Here is a 21,766-nt window from a genome sequence, read left to right as displayed (position 1 = left end):
GAAACATAAAAAATTAACATAGTTCTACAATTTATGAGGGGTGTTCAGTAAGTAATGCAACAAATTTTTTTTTTCGGCCAATTTCAGTTGAAAAAATGTGGAATTTGTTGTGGGACATCATAGAATATGCCAACTTCAGCCCTATAGTTACAAGAAATTCTGATAGGTGGCAGCGTACACATAGCTTTAAAAAAGGCATCTGTAATGCAGGTGTGTCCCAAGAAGAGAGCTTTCACTCGATTTCTTTTGGCGGAGAACCGCAGCATTGCAGATATTCATAGGAGCTCGCAGAAGGTCTGTGGAGACCTGGCACTGAACACACACACACCCACTGACTCGGGCGGGACGTCACCCCTCATCACAACAACGTCAGGCAAACCTGTGCAGCCTCCCACGGAGTGGTGCCACACCACCTCTCCTCCGAAAAAAAAGTTCAAAGCTGCACCCTCAGATGTAAAGTCACGGCTACAGTCTTCTGGGACTCTGAAGGGATTATTCAGTTTGACGTCCTCCCTCACGATAATACGATCGACTTGGAACTGTACTGGGTTACCCTCAGGAAACTGAAACAAACACTTCAGCGTGTCCATCTGCCACAAAAATGCTAACGAACTTCTCCTTCCCCACGCCAACACAAGTCTGTGCAGCTGAGACGAACCCACGAAACTTCATTGGACTGTTCTTCCTCATCCACACTATGGCCTAGATCTCGCACCTACCGACTTCCGTCTGTCTGGTCTAACGTGGGAAGAATCACGTGGATAATGGGGAGGTTATCGATGCAGCGAGACATTGGCTCAGATGTCACCTATAGAGTGGTACCGTGCGGGCATAGGAGCCCTCCCAGTTAGGTAGCAGAAAGCTGCCGCAGTGAGTGGAGATTATGTTGAAAAATAGTTTTATAGCCAAACGAGGGGGCATAATATGGCATACTGGAACCCTGAATAAAACCAACCTGCTTTCTGAAAACAAATGTGTTGCATTACTTATTGAATGCCCTTTGTATATCTTGGAAAAGTCGTCAAGCATAGTTTAAGTGAGAAACAAAGGTGGAAAAAAGAGAACCAATATAATGAATATAGCTCAATTTCTGTCCTGGTCAACAACAAGGAATGCTTGTCAACAGACAGTATAACTCTAACACTACAAAACTGTAACTCTCCTGGAAGCCATTTGTGCTAGCGAAACCCTGATCCAAACAAAATATGAAAGAACAGGTCATCCTCAAAACTAAAACAATAAGCATCACAATTTGCATACATAAAAAACACCAGGTCAAAGGAGTCTGGAGAATCCTCCACAACTGACCAATGACACAATCACCAGCTCCAAGAAGAAGAAGAAGAAGAAGAAGAAGAAGAGAATCTCCCACTTCTTTCACATGTTGTGACTGTTAGGAAACAGGATTTTACAATAACTTGTGATGAGAAATCTTAGGACAGTGGATCCGAGAAATTCAGATAGCAGTTGGACTTCAAATACCACATGCAGAAAACATAGAGAAATTGTTATTCTTTTTCTTAATAACCACAAATTTTCAACAGAAATGATAAATAGAAGGGGTTAAGAGATTTCAGGTGAACTGACAAAATTACAATTGGAAACAACAAAATGGTGTTGGGCAGATCGCAAGAACCAAAGAGTACAACCTTCAGAGAATAACTGAAAGCGGAATGACTCGACTGGTCTAGTGTGGCCAATAAAGTTAACAAAACCATCATTTATTGCATTAATGGCTCTTTAGAGCCTACAGCAGAAAAACAAAAGAAATAACTACACTACGAAAGGAGAAAAAACACTCTACAAAATTACAACAAAACACATCACAAAAAGCATGATAAAGGAGATCAATCTGTCACAGCAGAAGAGAGATCTGATGTAGATGATGTTCCACCATTGCCAGTCTCTAGCTTTGTCTTCCAATGCTGTCAAGTCCATTTCTTTAAGGATTGTTACTACTCCATCTTTCCATCACATTCTTGGATGAACCCTTGGACATTATCTAGCAAGTTGAGAATGGAAGATTTGGTTCAGGAGGGGTCTACCAGCTCTTAGAATGCGGCCAAACCAGTGTAGCCTCTTGTGCCCTAACATTTGGCTTATGTGTGGCTCTCCAAAGCACTGCTACAGGTCTTCTTTCATTCTCATCTATCTTCCACGGTATTGTAGACAGGTCCACAGACCTTTCAGAATACCTTTCTCTCAACGGCAGAAAATGCTTCTTCGGTGTTGCTGATGTTGCCCACAGTTCACAACCACATAAACATATCGGCTGTACATGTACAGCTGACTCTTATTCTTCTGTGATATCAATCGTGACTTGAATAAATTGTTCAGACTAAAGAACATGTGATTAGCATTTACCATTTACCATTTGTTGACTCACTTCTTTTGTCACTTCACTTTTATTGGTCATTATGAAATTAAGGTACTTGAATTCTTGAACTCGTTCAAAGTTGTGCCCACCAACAATGCAAGGAAGGAGAGCCTGACGGTGCAATATGCGATATTTGGTTTTATCGTAATTCACCTCTCTGCCACTGGGGAAACTGGGATGTAATCAGCACGTACTTATTAAAGTGGATAGTAAATTAAAGTCAAACAAAACATGAAAACTAAAATTTTGGGGTGTTTGCATAATGTGTAACCCAGGGCCAGCATTCGACCAGATAAATGTAGGAAAGCTCCCAAAACAGTGCTTGAATTGACTGATACAACTGGCTTGACACCTGAGGACGAAGCAAGATGTTCCTTGTCCTCCACAATTTGACACATTGTTGAGCACTATGCCAGATGGGTTGCATTGTATTAATGCATGTTTCACAATATTGCACTCCACAAAATTTGAGATGATATCAACTCCTGGACAGGACATCTTTTTTACTTCAACATAGCAAATTTGGTGTTCTCTTTTCTAATACACAAAATTTCTTTTTGTCTTTACAACCACTGTATTTGGGTTCACACACAGAGCAGAGACACAAACCTACAGTATAAAATATGGCTGTTCTAAATGAAACTAAATGTATCCTCACCAAGCCACTGAAGGCCTTGTTTTTGCATAAAGAAAGGTAAACTACTGGTGTGTTTCAGTTCTGGGGCAAGGAGGTGAGGAGTATCCTTACAGGAATGGGGAGGGGGTGCGGGAGGGGGGGATGCTGGCCAAGTACATGACGTGTGTTCAAAAAGAAACCAGACTGTTGCTATAACATCTTAACTGGTTATTGTACAACATTTTAAGCATTGCCTCTCTCAAAATAGTTCCCTCTAGTGGCAAAACATCATTCCCATAATTTGGTCCACTTTTGGAAGAAACCTGGAATGCATTTTCTGGTTTGGTATGCAATCTTTTTGTCACGTTGTCCTGAATGTCCTCTACGGTTTGGTAAAAATGTCCTTTCAGTGTAGTTTTAAGGTTGGGAAACAGGAGAAAGTATGCTGGGACTAAGTCCAGAGAGTACTGTAGATGGGGCACAACGGGAATGTGATGTTTTGCCAGATATCTGCAGATGCATGAGCTGCCATGATACAACATCCAATTTTGGTTTTCCCATAATTCAAGCCTCTTCCCACGCACAGCAACTCTCGTGCACACTAGGCTCCATCGGCAACAGTTAAATGACAATTTCTGCGAATTGTAGCACAATCTCTCTTGACACGGTCATCTGCTGACGTGGGAAGTCGTCCAGGCTTGGGATCACCACCACCTAACATTTCTCCTTGTTGAAAATGCTTAAACCACTCACAGCACTGTCTGCAACTCATGGTCTTCTCTGTATGCTTGGCTAAGCAAGTTTAGCCAAATTTATAGCAAAAACACATATTGTTCTTTGAGCTCTTTCATTGTCACTTTGGCAGTAATCTGATAAGAAGCTTGTGCACATGCTCACTTCAGCAGCTGAAACTCACTTACTAAAACACGGCAAACAGTAGTTTGTTGTCTAAACCTCCTGCTACATGTGCTCGATAACTGCAGTGCACTCCTAGCATGCTATTTCAAAAGTTCAGTTTCTTTTTTAACACACTTTGTGTTACAGTCACGTTTATGTTGCATAAACATGCTTACAGTGGATTGGTGAGACAGAATAAAAGTCTCCTGGGAATTTGCGACACACACTGCACCCCACGGAGTCGAATCGAGTCCTTTCTGCAGCTCGATAAGGGCTGTGTGAGGAAGTGCCGGCGAAAAGATGGCAAGCATTTTTTCGGCAGTGCTCTGGGTGGTTCTCACAAGCCTTGACAGCAATATAGATTTGAAAGTGGCATCTTGCCAAAGAAATGGCACAATTTCTTGTGAGCAGGCTGACAGACAAACAAACCTAAAGTTACATAAAAGTGAAACTGTGTCAACATGAGGATTAGTTTGAACACTACAGTGCTTAACTAGGCACAGTTGTACTGAGTAGTATGTCACTGCCATCCTCTGACCTTCGAAATGACTTACTGAACCAGTTACAGGGAAACCGACAGCGTAACGTGGACTACCATCTGTGGGGTAACTCGACGTTTTTTGCATTAACGCTTTGACTACTGTGACGAGTTAACTCATTATGCCTTACTGTTCCCCGAGGTGCTGCTGACAAGTTTTAAGTGTAGCGTCTCTGTTTGTCTTCGGCACTACTGACAGGTTAACTCGGGTATTCTTGCCAACCTCCGAGCACTAATGATCTCAGGTACACGAGTGCTGTTTACAAGTTCAGATGTACAGTGGAATGTCCACCCCCATGTACCACAACTACTCACTGTTCTGGAAGCTAAGTGGTGTACGGATACTTTATCTGTTGTGAACTCATTTTCCCGGATCCCACTTTGCTTTATCTCTTACAGTTCATCAGAATTGGCATCACGGAGTTTTTACCATCATCTGTTCTACAACAAAAATTACAGGTTGTTGTGGCTGCACTGAGGGAGAGTTGGCAGAGATACTCACAGACAGTGCCAGTGAGGGTGAATTATTTGACGCTGACAAAGTGACACAATGTATCGACAAGAGTGCCCACAGGTGACAGCACTTTTCTTGTTCTCTATACACATAAATCATCTAATGGAAAGGGTGATTAGCAATCTGTGACTGTTTGCTGACGACACTGTCGTGTACGGGAGAGTGTCAAGTGACTGTAGGAGGATATGGGAAGACTTGCGTAGAATTTCTATTTGGTGTGATTGACAGCAGCTTACTGTATATGGATGGGGAAGACTTAAGTTAATGCTGATGAGTAAGATAAACAATCCTGTAATGTTCAAATACATTATCAGTGAGATGCTGCCTGACAAAATAGACATAACACTGGAAAGGGTAAGTAATGAAGAAGTAGTCAATAGAATTAGGGAGAAAAATTTGTGGCAATACCTGCCTAGAAGACGGGATCAGTTGATAGGACACATCACCAATTTAGTATTGTTGTGGGACACCAGGAGATGAACACAGTATACAGATTCAGAAGATGTAATTTGCAGTAGTTATTTGGAGATGATGAGGCTTGCCCAGGATAAAGTAGCACGGAAAGCTGCACCGAACCAGTGTTCGGAGTGAAGGTCACAACATTGCTGGAAAGCAACATAAAATGGAACGAGCATCTAAGGTCAGTCGTACAGAAGGCAAGTGGTAGACTTTGCATTTGTGAAATTCTAAGGTGTCGTTTATGCTGCTCGGAGATGTGCTGCTAGACTTGTTACGGGTGGGCTCAATCGATGTGCAAGTATTACAGAAATACTCTGAATGCAAATGGGAATCCCTGGAGAGAAGATGACATTCGTTTGTGAAACACTATTGAGAAAGTTTTGAGAGTCAGAATTTGTGATAGACTGCAGAACAATCCTACAGCCACCAACATACAACTCACAACAGGCTGTGAAGAACAGTTACGAGAAATCAGGGCTTGTATGGAAGCACAAATACAGTCATTTTTCTGTTGCTCCATTTGCTAGTGGAACAGGAAAGGGAGTCACTAACACTAGTACAAGGTACCCTCTGCCATGCACCATATGTTGGCTCTAGCAGTGTATATGTAGATGTAGAAGTGATAACTCCTCCATATATTCCGAAAACCACTTTCCTAAGCCCTCTATGTTGGCAGGTGTAACACTTCACTACTAAGTTTCAACAAGAGATGTAATTGCCAGTTCTTTTGAATCTGAAACTAAGAAAAAAAGAAGGACCAGCAGTGCACTCAGGACACAGCAGCAGTGAAGTCACGGTCTGAGCGCCGGTGAGGATCCGACAGCCAGTGCTCACTGACCACTGGCGACACATATGAACTGAAACTTCCTGGCAGATTAAAACTGTGTGCCCGACCGAGACTCGAACTCGGGACCTTTGCCTTTCGCGGGCAAGTGCTCTACCAACTGAGCTACCGAAGCACGACTCACGCCCGGTACTCACAGCTTTACTTCCGCCAGTACCTCGTCTCCTACCTTCCAAACTTTACAGAAGCTCTCCTGCGAACCTTGCAGAACTAGCACTCCTGAAAGAAGTTTCATATCAGCGCACACTCCGCTGCAGAGTGAAAATCTCATTCTGGACACATATGAACTGTCCGACTGAGCGATGTTGAAGTGGGACGACCGTCTGTCGGTCGTCTCATCGGTCGACGTATATTTGGTCCTTTCACCATTTCCGGGCCCGGGAAGTTGGTCGGTTGGCGTGGAGCAGCGAGGAAGTCTATGTGGCGGGCATCTGGCCGGGCCCACTGGCGGTGTCCACGCGCAGTCGGAGTGTGAGGGGCTGTTCCCATTGCTACGAGGTCCTTGGCTCACCGATCCCGGACACGAAAGTTGAGTCTTTACTTAATCTACTAGCCAGCTCCAACTGTTCACACTGTGTCATTTGAATTTCATTGTGGGCTGTCGGGACATTCCTGCGAGCAACAACGTGTGTTTTCAAGTTGCCGAGATTCTAGCTGCCCTCCTGTGGAGTTTAACTTAACTTGTTTATTTCCGAGTTGAAGTGCACCGGCAGAATCTTCTACCTTGTGGCCATTAACATTCCAGTTACCTGCCCTGGCCATAGACGTAAATTCAGGCAGTGTATTTTCCTTGTTGTGTTGTGGCTGTACAGCATGGCGTGTAGTTTGGCAGCTGAATGTGTACTTCATTGTGGGCGCCGATACCTCCTGCGTTGTTCCATTGAACTCCCTGTTGTGTGCTGGTCGGTTGGAGCAGAAGTTATCCTGTCGCCTGGTCCATTGACTGTCTGTCAATTGGGTTGCCGTCGGATTGAGAATTGTAGGGCCGACTGCCTGTCTCACCTAAGTAAGCGTTAGTGTTTGAATTCCAGGCCGACCCTTGGAAACTTCTGAGTACCATTTGGTGCGCTGCCTTTCTTATTTGTCCTTGTTGTTTGTTTGTGTATGACTTCTAGCTGATTTTAAATTAAAGTTGTTTTGCCCTTAAGGCGTGAGATTGTTTGGGCCTTCAGCCTGATTTAAAGAAATTTTAGGATAAGGCCTTCTGCCTTTTAAAATTCAAATTCCTGTTTTGAGCCTTAAGTTATTGGCTTTCAGCTGGTTTTAAGTCAAAGAGGTTTTGTCCTTAGGGCATGAGATTGTTTGGGCCTTCAGCCTAATTTAGAGAAATGTTCTAAGATGAGTCATTCTGCCTTTTAAAATTCAAATTCCTGTTTTTGAGTTTGAAGTTATTGGCCTTAAGCCGATTTGAAATTAAAGTTGTTTTGCCCTTGAGACACGAGATTGAATGGCGCATTTAGCCGGGAATTAAGTTCTAAAATTAATGTTTGGCTTGCTCTGTTTTTAATGTTTACTCTTGTGATGTTTGTCAAATGGATAAAGTAGTATGTTCAAGTGCAGCTGACAGCCACTCATTTTGGCCCTTTTCCACAAATTAAAGTATTTCTCCTGTCCTGCGGGTATAGCAGGGGATCTCAATTGGCATATTTGGAGAGAGTCCTGCTCATCATTATAGAAGCGACAGCCAAAGGTGGCTAGGCTTAATGGGAGGGAATTCCTGGAGTGGATGGGAGGGCAGCTGTCAAACTGCATGTATTGTATTGTCACGAGGTTGGTAGGTCTCATATGGAAGGATGTATTGATGTAGCCATCCTATATGCAGAGGTTGGCACTGAGGAAGGTGGCTCATCGGACTGATTAGGACCAGGGGGAGCGAATGAGGGAGAATGTGTGGAGGCTCTGGAGGAACACGGATGGGGTGTCCTCACACTCAGTCCAAATCGTGAAGATGTCATCAACGAATCTGAATCAGTTGGGAGGGTTTGCGGCTCAGAGTAGTTAGGGGGATTCCTCTAAGTGGTCCACAAATATATTAGCACAGGACTGTGTGTCCACTGCTGTACCATGGATTTCTCTGTAGATCCTGCTTTCAAAGGAGAAGTCATTGTGGATGAGGATATAGTTGGCCATGGTAGCCAGGATGGAGTCAGTCAGGCATTGACAAAGGCAATGTGGAAAGGCCACAGGTACTAGTGATGTTAGAGTAGGAGGTGATTGCAACAACAGTGACGAGCAAGAAGCTGGACAGTAAAGGAACAGGAACTGCAGTGGGTCAGTACAGAAAATAGTTGGTGTTTTTTACACAGTATATATGCTGAAGGTGCTGGTTCACAAGAGCAGATATTCTCTCTGTCGGGGTACAGTAAACGGTCACGACGGGGAGTCCCGAGTGGTTTGGTTTATGTAATACAGGCAGCATGTAGAGGGTACGACTGTGGGGAGTGGTGGGGATGAGGAGGGAGCCAGACTTAAGGGGAGCAGTTCTGGGATGGACCTAGGGATTTGTGGAGGGACTGGGGATCCTACTGGATTTCTGGACTGTGGTGACTGCTAAAGCGATTCCTGTTGTGCTTGGCAGTTATAAGTCTGTTGTTTGATGGAATCACAGTCAATTACTTCTAACAATACATGAGAATTTTGTAATGAATTGAAAGCCCCTATCCTTAATTACGGCAGTGGCCAAGTGCTCCATTTTGTGGAATCATGAGGATACATGTAAGTTACCACTGCAAGAGACAACAATGAAGAAATTCAGCACTGACTAGAGAGATTAAGTTATAAACAGCATTAGTGCAGTACTTACTCCTGCCGGATGTCATTCTCGTATACACTGGGGCCACCAGTGGGGTGTGGTGATGGGTGAGCAACCTGCAAGCTGAGGTCATACTCCCTCCTCTTGTCTGGACGACTCAAGATGCTGTACGCTTCATTCAGTTTTACAAACTCATTGTGAGTGTCTGGGTTATTTTTGTTGATGTCTGGATGAAACTGCAACAATTTGTGAAATCAATAAGTAAACAGAAAATATGACGAAACTCGTGAACTGAGGTGCTGTGTTGACTGCAGCATAATGGGCATAAGCAGCTTAAGGAGGCTGTCAATGCTTGTATCATTCCAACTGTCACTGGGACAAGCAAGGCATGAACCAGAGAGATGCCAAGAGGGCAGGGAGTTGATACCAGTAAAGAGAGAGCAGCAGGGTGAGCATATGATTTCACCATGTCTTATGGCAGCCAAAGTAACAGTAATGGCTTGTTATGATAAAGGATTCATCAGCTTAGTACAAGGAAAGATGTAAGTCAAATATATACACAAATTTCTCTCCTGTGCCAATCTCTTCATCTCATAGTAGCTCCTCAATTATTTGTTGGATACAGTCCAGTCTCTTTCTTCCCCTACCACTTTTACCCTTTGCGGCTTCCTTTACTACCATGGAACTTATTCGTTGATGTCTTGACAAATGTTATATCATCCTGTCCTCCTCCTCCTCCTCAATGTTTTCCACATGTTCCTCTCTTTGCCGCTTCTGTGGAGAACCTCCTCATTCCTTATTTTATCAATTCACTTAACTTTCAACATCCTTCTGTAGGAACACACCTCAAACACTTCAAGTTCTGTAACTTTCCTGGTTTCCCTACACTCCACCATTCACTTCCACACAATTTTAGGCTCCAAATATAAACTCTCACAAATTTCTTCCTCAAATTAAGGCCAATGTTTGATACAAGTAAACTTCTTTTGCCCAGGAATGCCCTCTTTGCCTGCACTAGTTTATTTTTTATATCCTTGTTTTGTCCGTCACCCAATATTTTGCTTCCGAGGTAGAACTCCTTCACTTCATTCAGATGTTAATTTTATTACTAATGTCATTTCTGCTACTCCTCATCACTTTCATGTCTCTTTGGATACTTTCAGTCCTTATTGTGTGCTCAGCAGACAGTTCATTTCGTTCGATATGCTCTGCAATTCTTCCTCTCGTCCACTGATGACAACAATGCCGTCAGCGAATCTTATCATTGATATCCTTTTGACCTGAATTTTAATCACACTTCTGAACCGTTCTTTTATTTCCAACACTTCTTCAATGTACAGATGGGGCAGTAGGGGCCAAAGACTACCTCCACGTCTTATATCCTTTCTAATCTCGCACGTCCTTCTTCGACTAACATAATTATATTTCCCTCTTGTATATTACCCGTCTTTCCATATATCTTACTCCCAGGTTTTTCAGAATTTCAAATATCTTGCACCAGTTTACACTGTTGAACACTTTTTCTAGGTGAGTAAATTGTATGAATGTTTCTTGATTTTTATTAAATCTTGCTTTCATTACCAAGTGCAATGTCAGAACTGCCTCTCTTGTGCTTTTACTATCCCTAAAGCCGAAACAATCATCATGTAAGAGATCCTCAGTTTTCTTTTGGATTCTTCTTTATACCAGAATAGCATAAACCCGCACCTCTCAAATTGGAGATAAGCAACTTAATAAATGCACTACCTCATCTGGTTCTATCTTGCAAACAATTCTCTCTTGCCTGCACATATTTAGAACAAGTTAGCTTAATAAAACAAAAAATAAAATCTTCCTTACATTGTGCTTCACAGAGTTGATAGAGGAATTTGTTATGTATGCCACCAAAAACTGCTGAAAACTTTATTAGGCTGCAAATTGTTGTGACAATTGAAGACCTCAGTGCAAGAAGGCGATAACTCACATTTAACATATCCGACATTGAACACAGATGATGGTCTCATTAATGTGACTGGACCACTATGTTCAGAGCAAAATAGGAATATCTCCAGTATTCATCCCTTTCTTCCACCAAAGTGAGAAAGAGATCAGATTCTAAAGCTTATGGAAGCTGGTTTGTGTTATGGAAAAAAAAAAAAAAAATGGAGTTATCCCCTTCTGCACCAAGGTCTTCAATCTCTGGCAGACTTTAATGGTTAAAATGGTACATACCACATGTCTATTATTTTAAAATGTGCAACATACCTAGTTAAGCAAGTTAGCCTTTTGTTTGATAAGGTAATTCTGTAGCTAAGAACTAAGTGCACATAAGAACAATAATTCCATATGGGGCACTGGCTGTGACGATAGAACCTTATGGTTATAACACACTTAGGAGACTCCCTTTGCCAATATCCGCCATATGTTCCTTCCATTTCAATGACAATCAATATTCATCCCTAAAATTTGCGTGTATGTTACACAGACCATAGATTTATCATTTGTGTTGAATGTTACAGAATTGCCTTCTTTCTTTAAGCCAAAGTTCATTCTATTTAGTCAAAGTTAATTTATTACACAGTGCCCAATAGTACATGTCCTGAATTGTCAGATGCGACAGGCTGCTAATGAACTTTGATCACTGACCATTAAGAATAGACACACTGACATACACACAACAGCACATAATATCAGTAGGCCACTACTTACAAACAGTGAAACAACTTCACAGTTATAGTTTTGCATGGGTTTGATATAATTACTAATTCCAGAAGCTGGAAATACAGAAGCATCCGATCCCGCCCGTCTGCTTTGACCCATGACGTCACAAATATGGCGGAAACGACCAACCACGATTCAAATATGGCGCATATAAAGTTGTTACGATCCCATAAATTGGGATCGAACACTTCCCTTGACCTATATAGCTCAAAAACATCTCCCGATACCAATACCAACAGCTACACATTGCGATCGAACATTTCCATTGACCTGTTATCCTTACGACATCTCCACATACAGCCGTCCATGGTCCGAGACGCCGGAACTTTAAGCAAGCCTCATTTCTTCACGACATACTGAACACTTCACGACTTCATCAAAAAATTACGAATAGTTGAAGAAATTTTCTTAGAGACAACGCACTGTCCCCCATCATAGCCGATAACCGAAAACTGTTGACCCTGTCAGTCATATGCATACCTACCAAAGACATAAAAAAAGCAATTTATCAAAATTCACACACGACGCCACACTCGCAAACTAAACCAAAAACATCACCTAACACACCACCAGAGGGCACCACCGATCACATCAAAACGACACCTACAAACACGCCACTCTCACAAACTCAGTTCCGCGCCGTCGTGGCGTCACACACCACAACAGCCTTACGTCATGTGTCAAATCCGACGGGTGGGATCGGATGCTTCGGTCGACCCCAGAAGCTTTATGTTACAAACAGTGGGAGGCAAGTAAATTCTGAGTCAATAAGAAACGTAACAAAATATCCTTTCAGAGTTCATACTATGTCCTTGCTGGCTGTTATAAAAAGGTTTTCTTCTCTCTCTCTCTCTCTCTCTTTTTTTTCTTCCTGTACATAAATCGGACTTAATTATGTTTCACAATTACTCATTTAGGCTTACTGTATTTATAATAATTACCTACGTTATCAGTGCTGTTTTGACTGCTGCATTACAATTCTCATTTTGGTATTTTTAGATTTAATGTACTTACATAGATTAAATCTTGTAAAGAAAATTGCTTACTGATGTAGTACGAGGGCTGTGCACACACGTAAGTCTGAGGAATACCTTTAATAGGGACACATGGAGGCAGACAGGACAAAACAGCATTGCAAATTGTAAAGAAGGGAAAGATGTGCCAATCTATGCAGCAATATTGCCACACAAGTTAACTGGACCTCATGTAAATCCCAGTTGTGCAATGTAAAGACTTCGTGTGGGTTTTTTTATTTCCTGGTGACTTATTTTCAGATGAACATACAGAGACTTAAAACATTTTTCAATGATGGTCTCTACTTAGGATTGGAATAGAGTGAAGCTACTTCACAGTCATAAATATTTCCACAAACGATTAGTGGATTTACTGTCACTGAAAGTTGAAAATTTAATATTTTTACCATTAACACTGTGAATGAATAAGATGAAAGTTCAAAACACTGGTGATGCACTTCCATACAATCGAATTTGTAATTATTGACCACTGTGCCTACAGTTAGTTGCTTACCAGTATGAGTTTACACTCTTCTTTTGTATAAACAAACAGTAATATGGAAGATTAATTCATCTCGTTTTGTCTGAAGTCAGTTCAACCACAATCCAACATTTCTATAATTTAATTCTGGCTTCGGTGAAACAAATAAATTCAAGAAAAATGTGGTAACATATGGTAATCTTGAGTCAACTGAGCTAACCAATACTGGAAGTCACTTCATCATATTACGTAAAAATGATGTGGCATGTGAAGTTGACCAAGCACAAAAACAAAGAAAACAGAACACTGATAATATTGTTTCTGTATCTACATTATTTCTGGAAATTAGGGTGAACATTGCTCTTTAGCATAGGCTGAGGTCTATGTTACACTGAAAACGACAGTTTCAGTGCGAATTGGCTAAGCAGTCTCAAAGCTTGAGTTGATCGTCAACTTTTTCGACAGTCAGCAAACCGCAGTTAATCACAATGGACATGCACCATTCCACTTGTCTGAAAAGATGAATGTACAAAAGTAATAAAAAGAATAACTTGAGAGCATAACTATCAAAACAGAACTGTTCTTGTCAAGTTTCCTAAGTTGATAAGAAATCCATTGACCTTGAACGAAGTTTAGAAATCATAATAATAATGCCTGATATGCAATGTAGGTCTCTTTCATGTCTGGCATATCTTTTACGCTTCAAGCAGCTTTCTACACTATACTACACCACTCAGCATTTTTAGAAAAATATATGTCAGTTTCCGTGTAGCACAGACATAGTGAAATTTATGCACAAAGAAACTGCACCTCCAGCTGTAATGGAAAAAAAAGAGTAGGAACATATGGTGCGTTTATGTGAAACAGTTGTAACAATACATGAATATTCGTTTCTAGCCGGCATACAAACTCTGCTGTTAATTACAAAACTGAAAGCTCCATGAAGCTTCTACCATAAGAAATGAAACATTACTAACACGGTTAAAAGTATCGAAATTTTCATAACATTGTTTAGGCGATTACTCACCTTCTTCGATAATTTAATGAATGCCTCCTTGATGTCCTTATTTGAGCTATTTCGTGCAATTTTGAGTACTTCGTAATGGGTTTTCTGCAAATATCTGAAAAGGTGAATGTACGGATGTAAGACAAGAATAACTTGATTACATAACTATCAAACTCTATCTAGCGCGTTACCTTGACGAGTGGAAATTTCGGAGTGCAGCATTGCATAGATGACACGCAAACGAAGCAAAACTGGAATTTTGCATCGTTATATCTAATGTTTTCGAAGAAGGCTAAGGCATCCGTCCTATGCCTCAAACATCTGCGCAATCACTTTTATCATTATCGCGTTTAGAATGCTGGCTCAAACGGTCACACTTGTCCTTTGCAGAAAAGCACATAGGCTTTTACAACACAACTGTCACTTACGTATTTGTTTGCTTCACATTGTTTTTATTTACGTCAGTTCACGCACTTCTGCTGTCAACCCCCGCACCACAGTCAAGTCAAATAATGTAATCCATAGATGCTCCCACACTCGGCCAGAGTTCATTCACGCTCCCAACTACTCTTACGCGCTGCCAACTGCTAAAAGCTTCGCATTCCGCACATATAATTAGCGAGTGGGAGTGTCGAAATTGCGTCTGCTAACAAAGTTACTAGCAGTAGGAGAATTCAAGCATCATACGCAGATAAACTTTTCGTTTTTCGAATTAGATGTCTGACTCAAGAAATTTCTCACATAAGGACCTGTAGAAAATGTGCAAAATAAAATTGTCTGGGTGACTGATCCTATGGTCTGGAAAGAAGGACTTACGCTTGTAATGTAATTCAGCAATGTGGCACTCCTTACATGGTAGATTTGGCTCTCATATTTCAGTGAATGTTACATAAGACATGTATGATTCTGTGATTAGACACAATCACAATGGAGCAATCCAAAATGGAAACAATAATAGCTGATGATATAGGAGATTGTAAAAATCAGAATATGAATTACTGTTCGCACAATCAAGTGAATCTTACGGTACATCAATGGACGAAACAGGAATAGTGTCTTATACTATCCCTAAAACATGTACAATGTCTTTGGCAGAAAGCACATGTATATATTTTTAAGTAATTTAGATTTTATGCTTTCAACATGTTTCAACAGACGCATGGACGTCACTGGTGCGTGTTTACAACTCTTTCCTTTCAGAATATTACTGTGCCTCGTGTTAATGTACACATAGTGATCACTTGGGACCACAAGCCTACACACACTTATCGTTGTGCGCGAACAATGTGTGTACGCACGTATAAAATAATGCACTTGCATTGCTGCGCTGTTGGAAATACGTGACCATGCGCGAAGTTGCACAGGGGAAAGGCATCGTATGGACGCCCATTGTGAGAGTAGCAGCGACGTTCAGGAGTACAGTACCAGTAGTAGAAAGATAGACGATATTGAACCACCAAATTGAGAACCTAGCCTTACGTCACATAGGAATGAAGGTAGTTGAGTCTGCGCACAGGAATCAAATGTCTGACGAAAGGTAGATTAAAGTAGCTTCTCCTCGACAGCTCCTTTTACAAAAAAAGCTGATTATTTAATGTTGCTCTACATCTACACACATACTCTGCAAATTGGTAAAGTGCAAGACAGAGGAGTACTTAGCATGGTACCACATGATTAGGGTTTCTTCCCGTTCCAATCGCTTAGGAAGCAAAGGAAAAGTGACTGCTTATGAGCACATTGTAATTAGTGTAACCTTATTTATACGGACCCTGCAGAAGCAGTACTTCTGCTTTGCAAGTAGGTTTTTGCGGTGCAATTGGCGTCTGTCTGCTAGAAACTCTCCTATGAGTCAAACAAACCTGTCACCGTTCGTGTCGCCTTACTTGGTATACGTTCTGTAATATCTCTTTACTTTCCACCTCCAACGTAGCAACATATCATATCTATATCTAAATATTAAATATTTGTGCAGTAGCCGGCCGGAGTGGCCGTGCGCTTCTAGGCGCTACAGTCTGGAAACGAGCGACCGCAACGGTCGCAGGTTCGAATCCTGCATCGGGCATGGATGTGTGTGATGTCCTTAGGTTAGTTAGGTTTAAGTAGTTTCAAGTTCTAGGCGACTGATGACCTCAGAAGTTAAGTCACATAGTGCGCAGAGCCATTTGAACCATTTGTACAGTGAGTAAATAGCACCTACGATGAAGCAGGACAAATCCTCCCACTTTGTAGCAATGATGCAAGCGATCGTGGTATATTTTCAGTAGGAGAAGTCAGTCTAGGTTGCGACAATAGCGTAAGCTTTATTGATGCATTTCGCCTTTTCGGGACTTCATAACACGTATAGGAACTGCGGGTAATGCATTAGACACAAGTAATCGAAGTTTTGGCGTGCATCTTCGGCGAAGCACGAGGCTATGCTTAAGCCGTCGGCACACGGACCGTACTGTCGGCACACGGACCGTGCTGTCGAACGTTAACGTTGAGCATGCCAAGTTCAACGTGCTGTTGAACGCTCAGGAACGATGCGACTTGAGCGCACGGTACGTGGGCCCCAACGTTGTATACGCGATCGCAACGCACTCCAGCGGCAGTTGAGGGATGTTTCTAGTTCGTATATCACACTGTTTACTCAACGGCCGCGCGTAAAATTCCCACGTTAGCTCTATTAAAACGCACATTTCCTCCATCGTCCATGAAAAGGAAAGTACCATGTCCAATCGATAAGGACACAGGCTTATAAAAGTTCCATTAAAACAGTGCGGTACAAATTTGAAATACTTCTCCGCATAAGATAAACATTATTTCGCCATTCCCACATTTTAGTAAAACTCCAAGGTCAGTCTTACTTGATCCTACCCAGTAGCAGAATTATTGAAACATGTGAATTACGAATCGTAAAAGAAAAAGGAGCAAAATATCTTTATACTAGTAGCGCAAGCTGTCCTGTAGATTAATCCAATCGAACCAAGTCACTCCTCAAAAAAAGGTGACTTATATTTGCATAACACCAAATATTATAGCATATACTTATATTAAACTAATAATAAAGTATCAGAACCTAATAAAAACGCGAATGTTGAGAAAAAAATTGGAAGTGTTACGAGGCGAACCACCGCCCCAACAAAAACTCTTTACTGGATAGCGACGCTACTCCTTACGCTAAACCAAAAATAAGCTCACTGTGCTTAATCATATTGTGTTGCACATTGCTAAAAACGTTAATCGTAGATAATAATGTTACTAATTGAAATTTAACTATAACAAATTATACCAAGAACAATGCGTTTTGGGTGGATCTTCAGTGTGCCGTTGCCTTCAAATAGCCTACTCTCATAATACGCAAGTTACAATAATTCTTTTGCCACGAATATGATGTTTCTCATTATTTTATTGGAACGAATCACACAACTAACAAGGGGTTTTTCAGTGATTCTCAATTTGCTGGTGCACAGAAACGGCATACATACATGTAGGCTTGAAATGAATGCCAATATGGCGTCTCACAACTCTGTACTGAAGGGGGACGGCTTGCGTGTGACGTAGGTGGCGTTGTGCCATCTCATTGGTCAACGCTCAGAATATCTGACATGCCAGATATTGCTCTGCACGTTCGGAAAGCATGGAGGTAAGAATAAGGGGAGATGGCGCAACGTATCCCAGCCGTACTACGTTTTGAAGCCATGGGGGCGTGGCTCGCTGCCATGACACTCTGACCAAAACATTGCCAGTGTGCTACAGCGCTGCGTGTATTACAGTCGCTAATTGCACCATATACGCATGTAACGTCATCAGATTGGTTGTTTCAAAGTTTTTATTTAAAATGAAATCTCGTAAAGGCGAAATTCCGCGTCTCTTCTGATTAAAAATAGTTTTTAATGTAATATTACGAATAGCTAGTCTTCAATGTAAACGATACAATTTTGTTGATTCAGTAATAAACGTGTATCACAAACTAAATAATAGAAACTGAAAACTAAGTTAGCTATACCCTCCCTCCAAAGCTCCATAAATACATCTTGTTTGTAATACGTACTGGGACATTTCAGTTACGTTACACTAATGGGAAACACTGTTCATTACCACCAATATTTGCTGAAATACGGTACATAGAATGGCAAATCTACACAGTGTCCTGTTTAGGCCTATACTTTACGCCAGTTAATGTAGTGTTAGCTTTTAATTTGGTACATGATGAAGACAAAGTGAGTTACTCAACACTTCGATTATCGACGATACGTATGTATTATACTGAAACGTGAACTTGAAAACTAAGAATTTAATTCTTTGAATTAACATACGTTTTGCAAATGTTTTGGGTGTGTAGGGAAAACTGATGGTACAGCATTTTCTCGGAGCCTTACTGTTGAAAGGTAGGTTCGGTCTATGTCCTCTTCTCGGAAATGCTGAGAACATATAGTGCTCCATTTAGACGCACGCCAATTCTTCCTCCTCACGGCATTCTCCCACAGAGCTTTACGACTTTCATTTTTTGGAAATTAAAATCATACAGGAGAAAAACACGCTATAGTACAAGTACCGATGTAGCACACGTTCATTCACAATGAAGTTGTAAAATGACACTTAACGAGACAACTTACACATGAAATGATATTCCCTTCGATTTCGCATCACTATCAGAACGATTCGTACATCCGAACACCACACAAGTCACCATAATAACGCAAAATCCTTCCAAAAGCGGCGATAAGCCTATGCACACAAGCTTACAGCAGCAATGTTTTGGTCGGACTGAGATGGCTACCCTCGGCTTCACATAGCTTCACAGCTGTGACGTCACGGCGTCTCCGTCTATTCTTACCTCCATGTCAGAAAGACTCCCGAACGTGGTAATCCACGCTATGACGTCAGAAACTCGGCACGCTCAACACTCAACGTACGGATGCACGGCTCGTGTGCCGACGGCTTTAGATAGGAAGCATAGAAGTGTGGCGCTATCTAAGCACAATTGCATGCTTTCAACTAAGGTGCACACCAGAATGTCGACTACTTATGTCTAATGGGTTACCCGCAATTCCTATAAGATTACTGACGATGCCTCAAAAAGGCGAAACGCGTCATTAAAGCTTACGCTATTTTTGCGACCTAAACTGATTTTTTCCTACTGAAAGCAGGGCAAGGTTCACATTGCTCCGTGTGCACTCTTTTGTGTGCCTCATTTCATAGACGGAATCGAAGGCAGAGAAGTTCATCACTAGAAGTAATGTGACACTTTTTGTTCACCAGTTTACTATTACGAGGCGATGTTATCCAAGGCATATGAATGGGGAGGTGCATTATATACACATGTATGTGTGTGTGTGTGTTACAAATCTCCGTTTGAAACCACTGGACCGATTTCAACCAAACTTGGCACAAATTTCCCCTATTGTCAAGCAACAATCGCTGGGGCAGGGGGAGTGGGGTGGAGGTGGTAATAACCCCTTAGCTTCCAAAATTCAGGAGATGTGACATCATAAACACTGAGAGGCGTGAAAAAACGGCGGCATCACACATAACGTTTATATTCATTACTTATGTGCTACCACATCTATTCGTAATAAATTTCACAGGCAGTATCCACATTTGCCGCGAAATGCACCTACAAAGTAATGTCACGGTGCTACACATGGTTCAGGACATATGACTCTATAGACACTGAGAAGCATGAAAAAAATGAACATGCATGCCGTTTCAATTTAATACTTCTTTACTCCTAATTCTATTCGCAATAAATTTCCCCCGGGCATGTGTGTGTGTGTGTGTGTGTGTGTTGTCCTTAGCGTAAGTTGTGCGTAAGCTTTGGGAGCGATGACCTCAGCAGTTTGGTCCCGTAAGGCCCTACGACAAATTTCCCAATTTCCAGTACCTACACAAATACATTACATATCTCAAGAGATATGACGTCATAAACACTGAGATTCATGATAAAATGCCACTCCATGCATTGATTTTTAATACATCTATTCCTTACAATTAAGACACTCCTACCGTCGAGTCAAATTAAGGAAATCCCCGATACCTGGCAGCAATTTTGACAGCTTTCAACTGCGAAGAGCAAACGCCTGTAGGCGAAAACAATAGCGGCGTATAGAGATATGAAGAGACGTTGTCACAGACACGTTTACAAAACCGCGTTGTACACACGCGAATCAGCTGCTCTTACAGTACAGAAACTGTTGCATAATTTCAAAAGTGTTTTCACCAATACATGAAATTTTTTTTCAGAATCACACTACAAACACGTTTTTCATTTCCAATAGAAAATTGACAGAATGAATACCCAAGTAAATCCGTATAAAAGAAGGAAAATATTTAAATGCAGCTGCATACTCGGAATAATTCTATGAACAAAGGAAAATAAGTGCTAAGGTAATTTGAAAAACTATTATGTGTCTTCTGTGTGTTTTGACTCCAAAACAGTTATATGTCCTTAGAACCATATTCACGGAGGACACACAAAGTATTCTTGCTATGGTATCCAGAGTTCCAAGTCATACTTGGTGTACGGCAGCGGATAAAACAAACATAAAATGTGGTGTGTTAACACATTCTTCTGTCGAAAGACAACAGAAACGAACACAAGGAAAATAATTTTTCTTTTATAGCCTAAAAACTCAGCAGAGGGTGTAGGAGACAATGGATTTTTGTTATATATTCACTTTTAATACGTTCTTTTACACGAGGCCGTTCAAAATGAAAATAAAATGTTGTGTTACGATCTAAAAAGTGAAGCGAACGTGTCATACATTAGAAATTAACACGTACTTTTACTAAGATGTGTTGAAAATTAATATTGAACTGTTGTTATACGACCTACTAACTTGCATGTGTATCAGATAAAGAAAACACGTTCGATATTAATACGTGAATCTATAGGAAAGCGTAAGAAATGAAAATGAGATAGAGATTCCGTTGCACGAACTAATAACTAAATACAAATGAACAAACACAGAACTGAATTTGCTATTACATAATTTAACATACTAGTGTGGAAAAATCAATTTTTTTTTATAATCTAATAGTTAACATGTAAAGCTTTAGGGTCTGGGACTAACGTGTTTTTGATAAACTTTTTACCGTTTTGCTTCCTGGTTTCATGAAAGAAAGTTCATCCCAGCACTGTGTAGAAACAGAGAAAAACTTATAAAGGTTTTTCACTACATTGAAAAATGAACATGCTTCCCGACAACAGCTTGCAGCACTAGTGCCGCCTAAATTCAAAGAATATGCTGCACAAGGCACATAATGAGCTTCCGGATTTCGTTCTTTAATGCGTGCTTGTAAACCAGTGTAGGTTCCTGACATATTGCTTGCGTTGTCCTATGACTGGCCTCTACTGTCAGTAACATCAATGGATTTTGTAGACAAGACTTTTAGTATGGCCACAGATAAGTTTTCGGACTTGTGTCCTGGTTTTGGTAAAAACAGAAGGAAATGTTCAACAGGTTCACCATTCTCGTTCACATATCTTAATATGATAGATAATTCACCAATATGTGAAATGTCTGCAGTAGAATCTACTATTACAGAGATATATTTAGCCTGTTTTATTTCACTTATGACAACACT

At 41.1% G+C, this 21,766-nt stretch overlaps 1 protein-coding gene across 2 annotated transcripts in view; it reads right to left on the bottom strand.

The window, feature by feature from the left end:
• The window catches only part of LOC126210140 (dnaJ-like protein 60), a 36,561-nt gene extending 17,628 nt beyond the window's left edge, over positions 1 to 18,933 (bottom strand). Inside the window, exons 1-3 of one of the 2 annotated variants that reach the window (XM_049939288.1) lie at positions 18,796 to 18,933; positions 14,219 to 14,312; positions 9,049 to 9,233 (exon numbers count right to left, since the gene is read on the bottom strand). In XM_049939288.1, the coding sequence (XP_049795245.1) occupies positions 9,049 to 9,233; positions 14,219 to 14,312; positions 18,796 to 18,872 (356 nt within the window). In that variant the 5' untranslated portion in view covers positions 18,873 to 18,933. Of the gene's footprint in view, positions 1 to 9,048; positions 9,234 to 14,218; positions 14,313 to 14,388; positions 14,788 to 18,795 lie in introns of those variants that run through there. The other variant, XM_049939289.1, reaches the window with a different exon arrangement.
• Between the last annotated feature and the right edge of the window lie 2,833 nt (positions 18,934 to 21,766).

The sequence above is a fragment of the Schistocerca nitens genome, chromosome 10 (assembly GCF_023898315.1).
Source record: "Schistocerca nitens isolate TAMUIC-IGC-003100 chromosome 10, iqSchNite1.1, whole genome shotgun sequence".
In the NCBI taxonomy this organism is placed as follows: Eukaryota; Metazoa; Arthropoda; class Insecta; order Orthoptera; family Acrididae; genus Schistocerca; species Schistocerca nitens.
The sequence above is the reverse complement of the archived record's forward strand: the minus strand, read 5'-3'. Positions and strand labels throughout refer to the sequence as shown.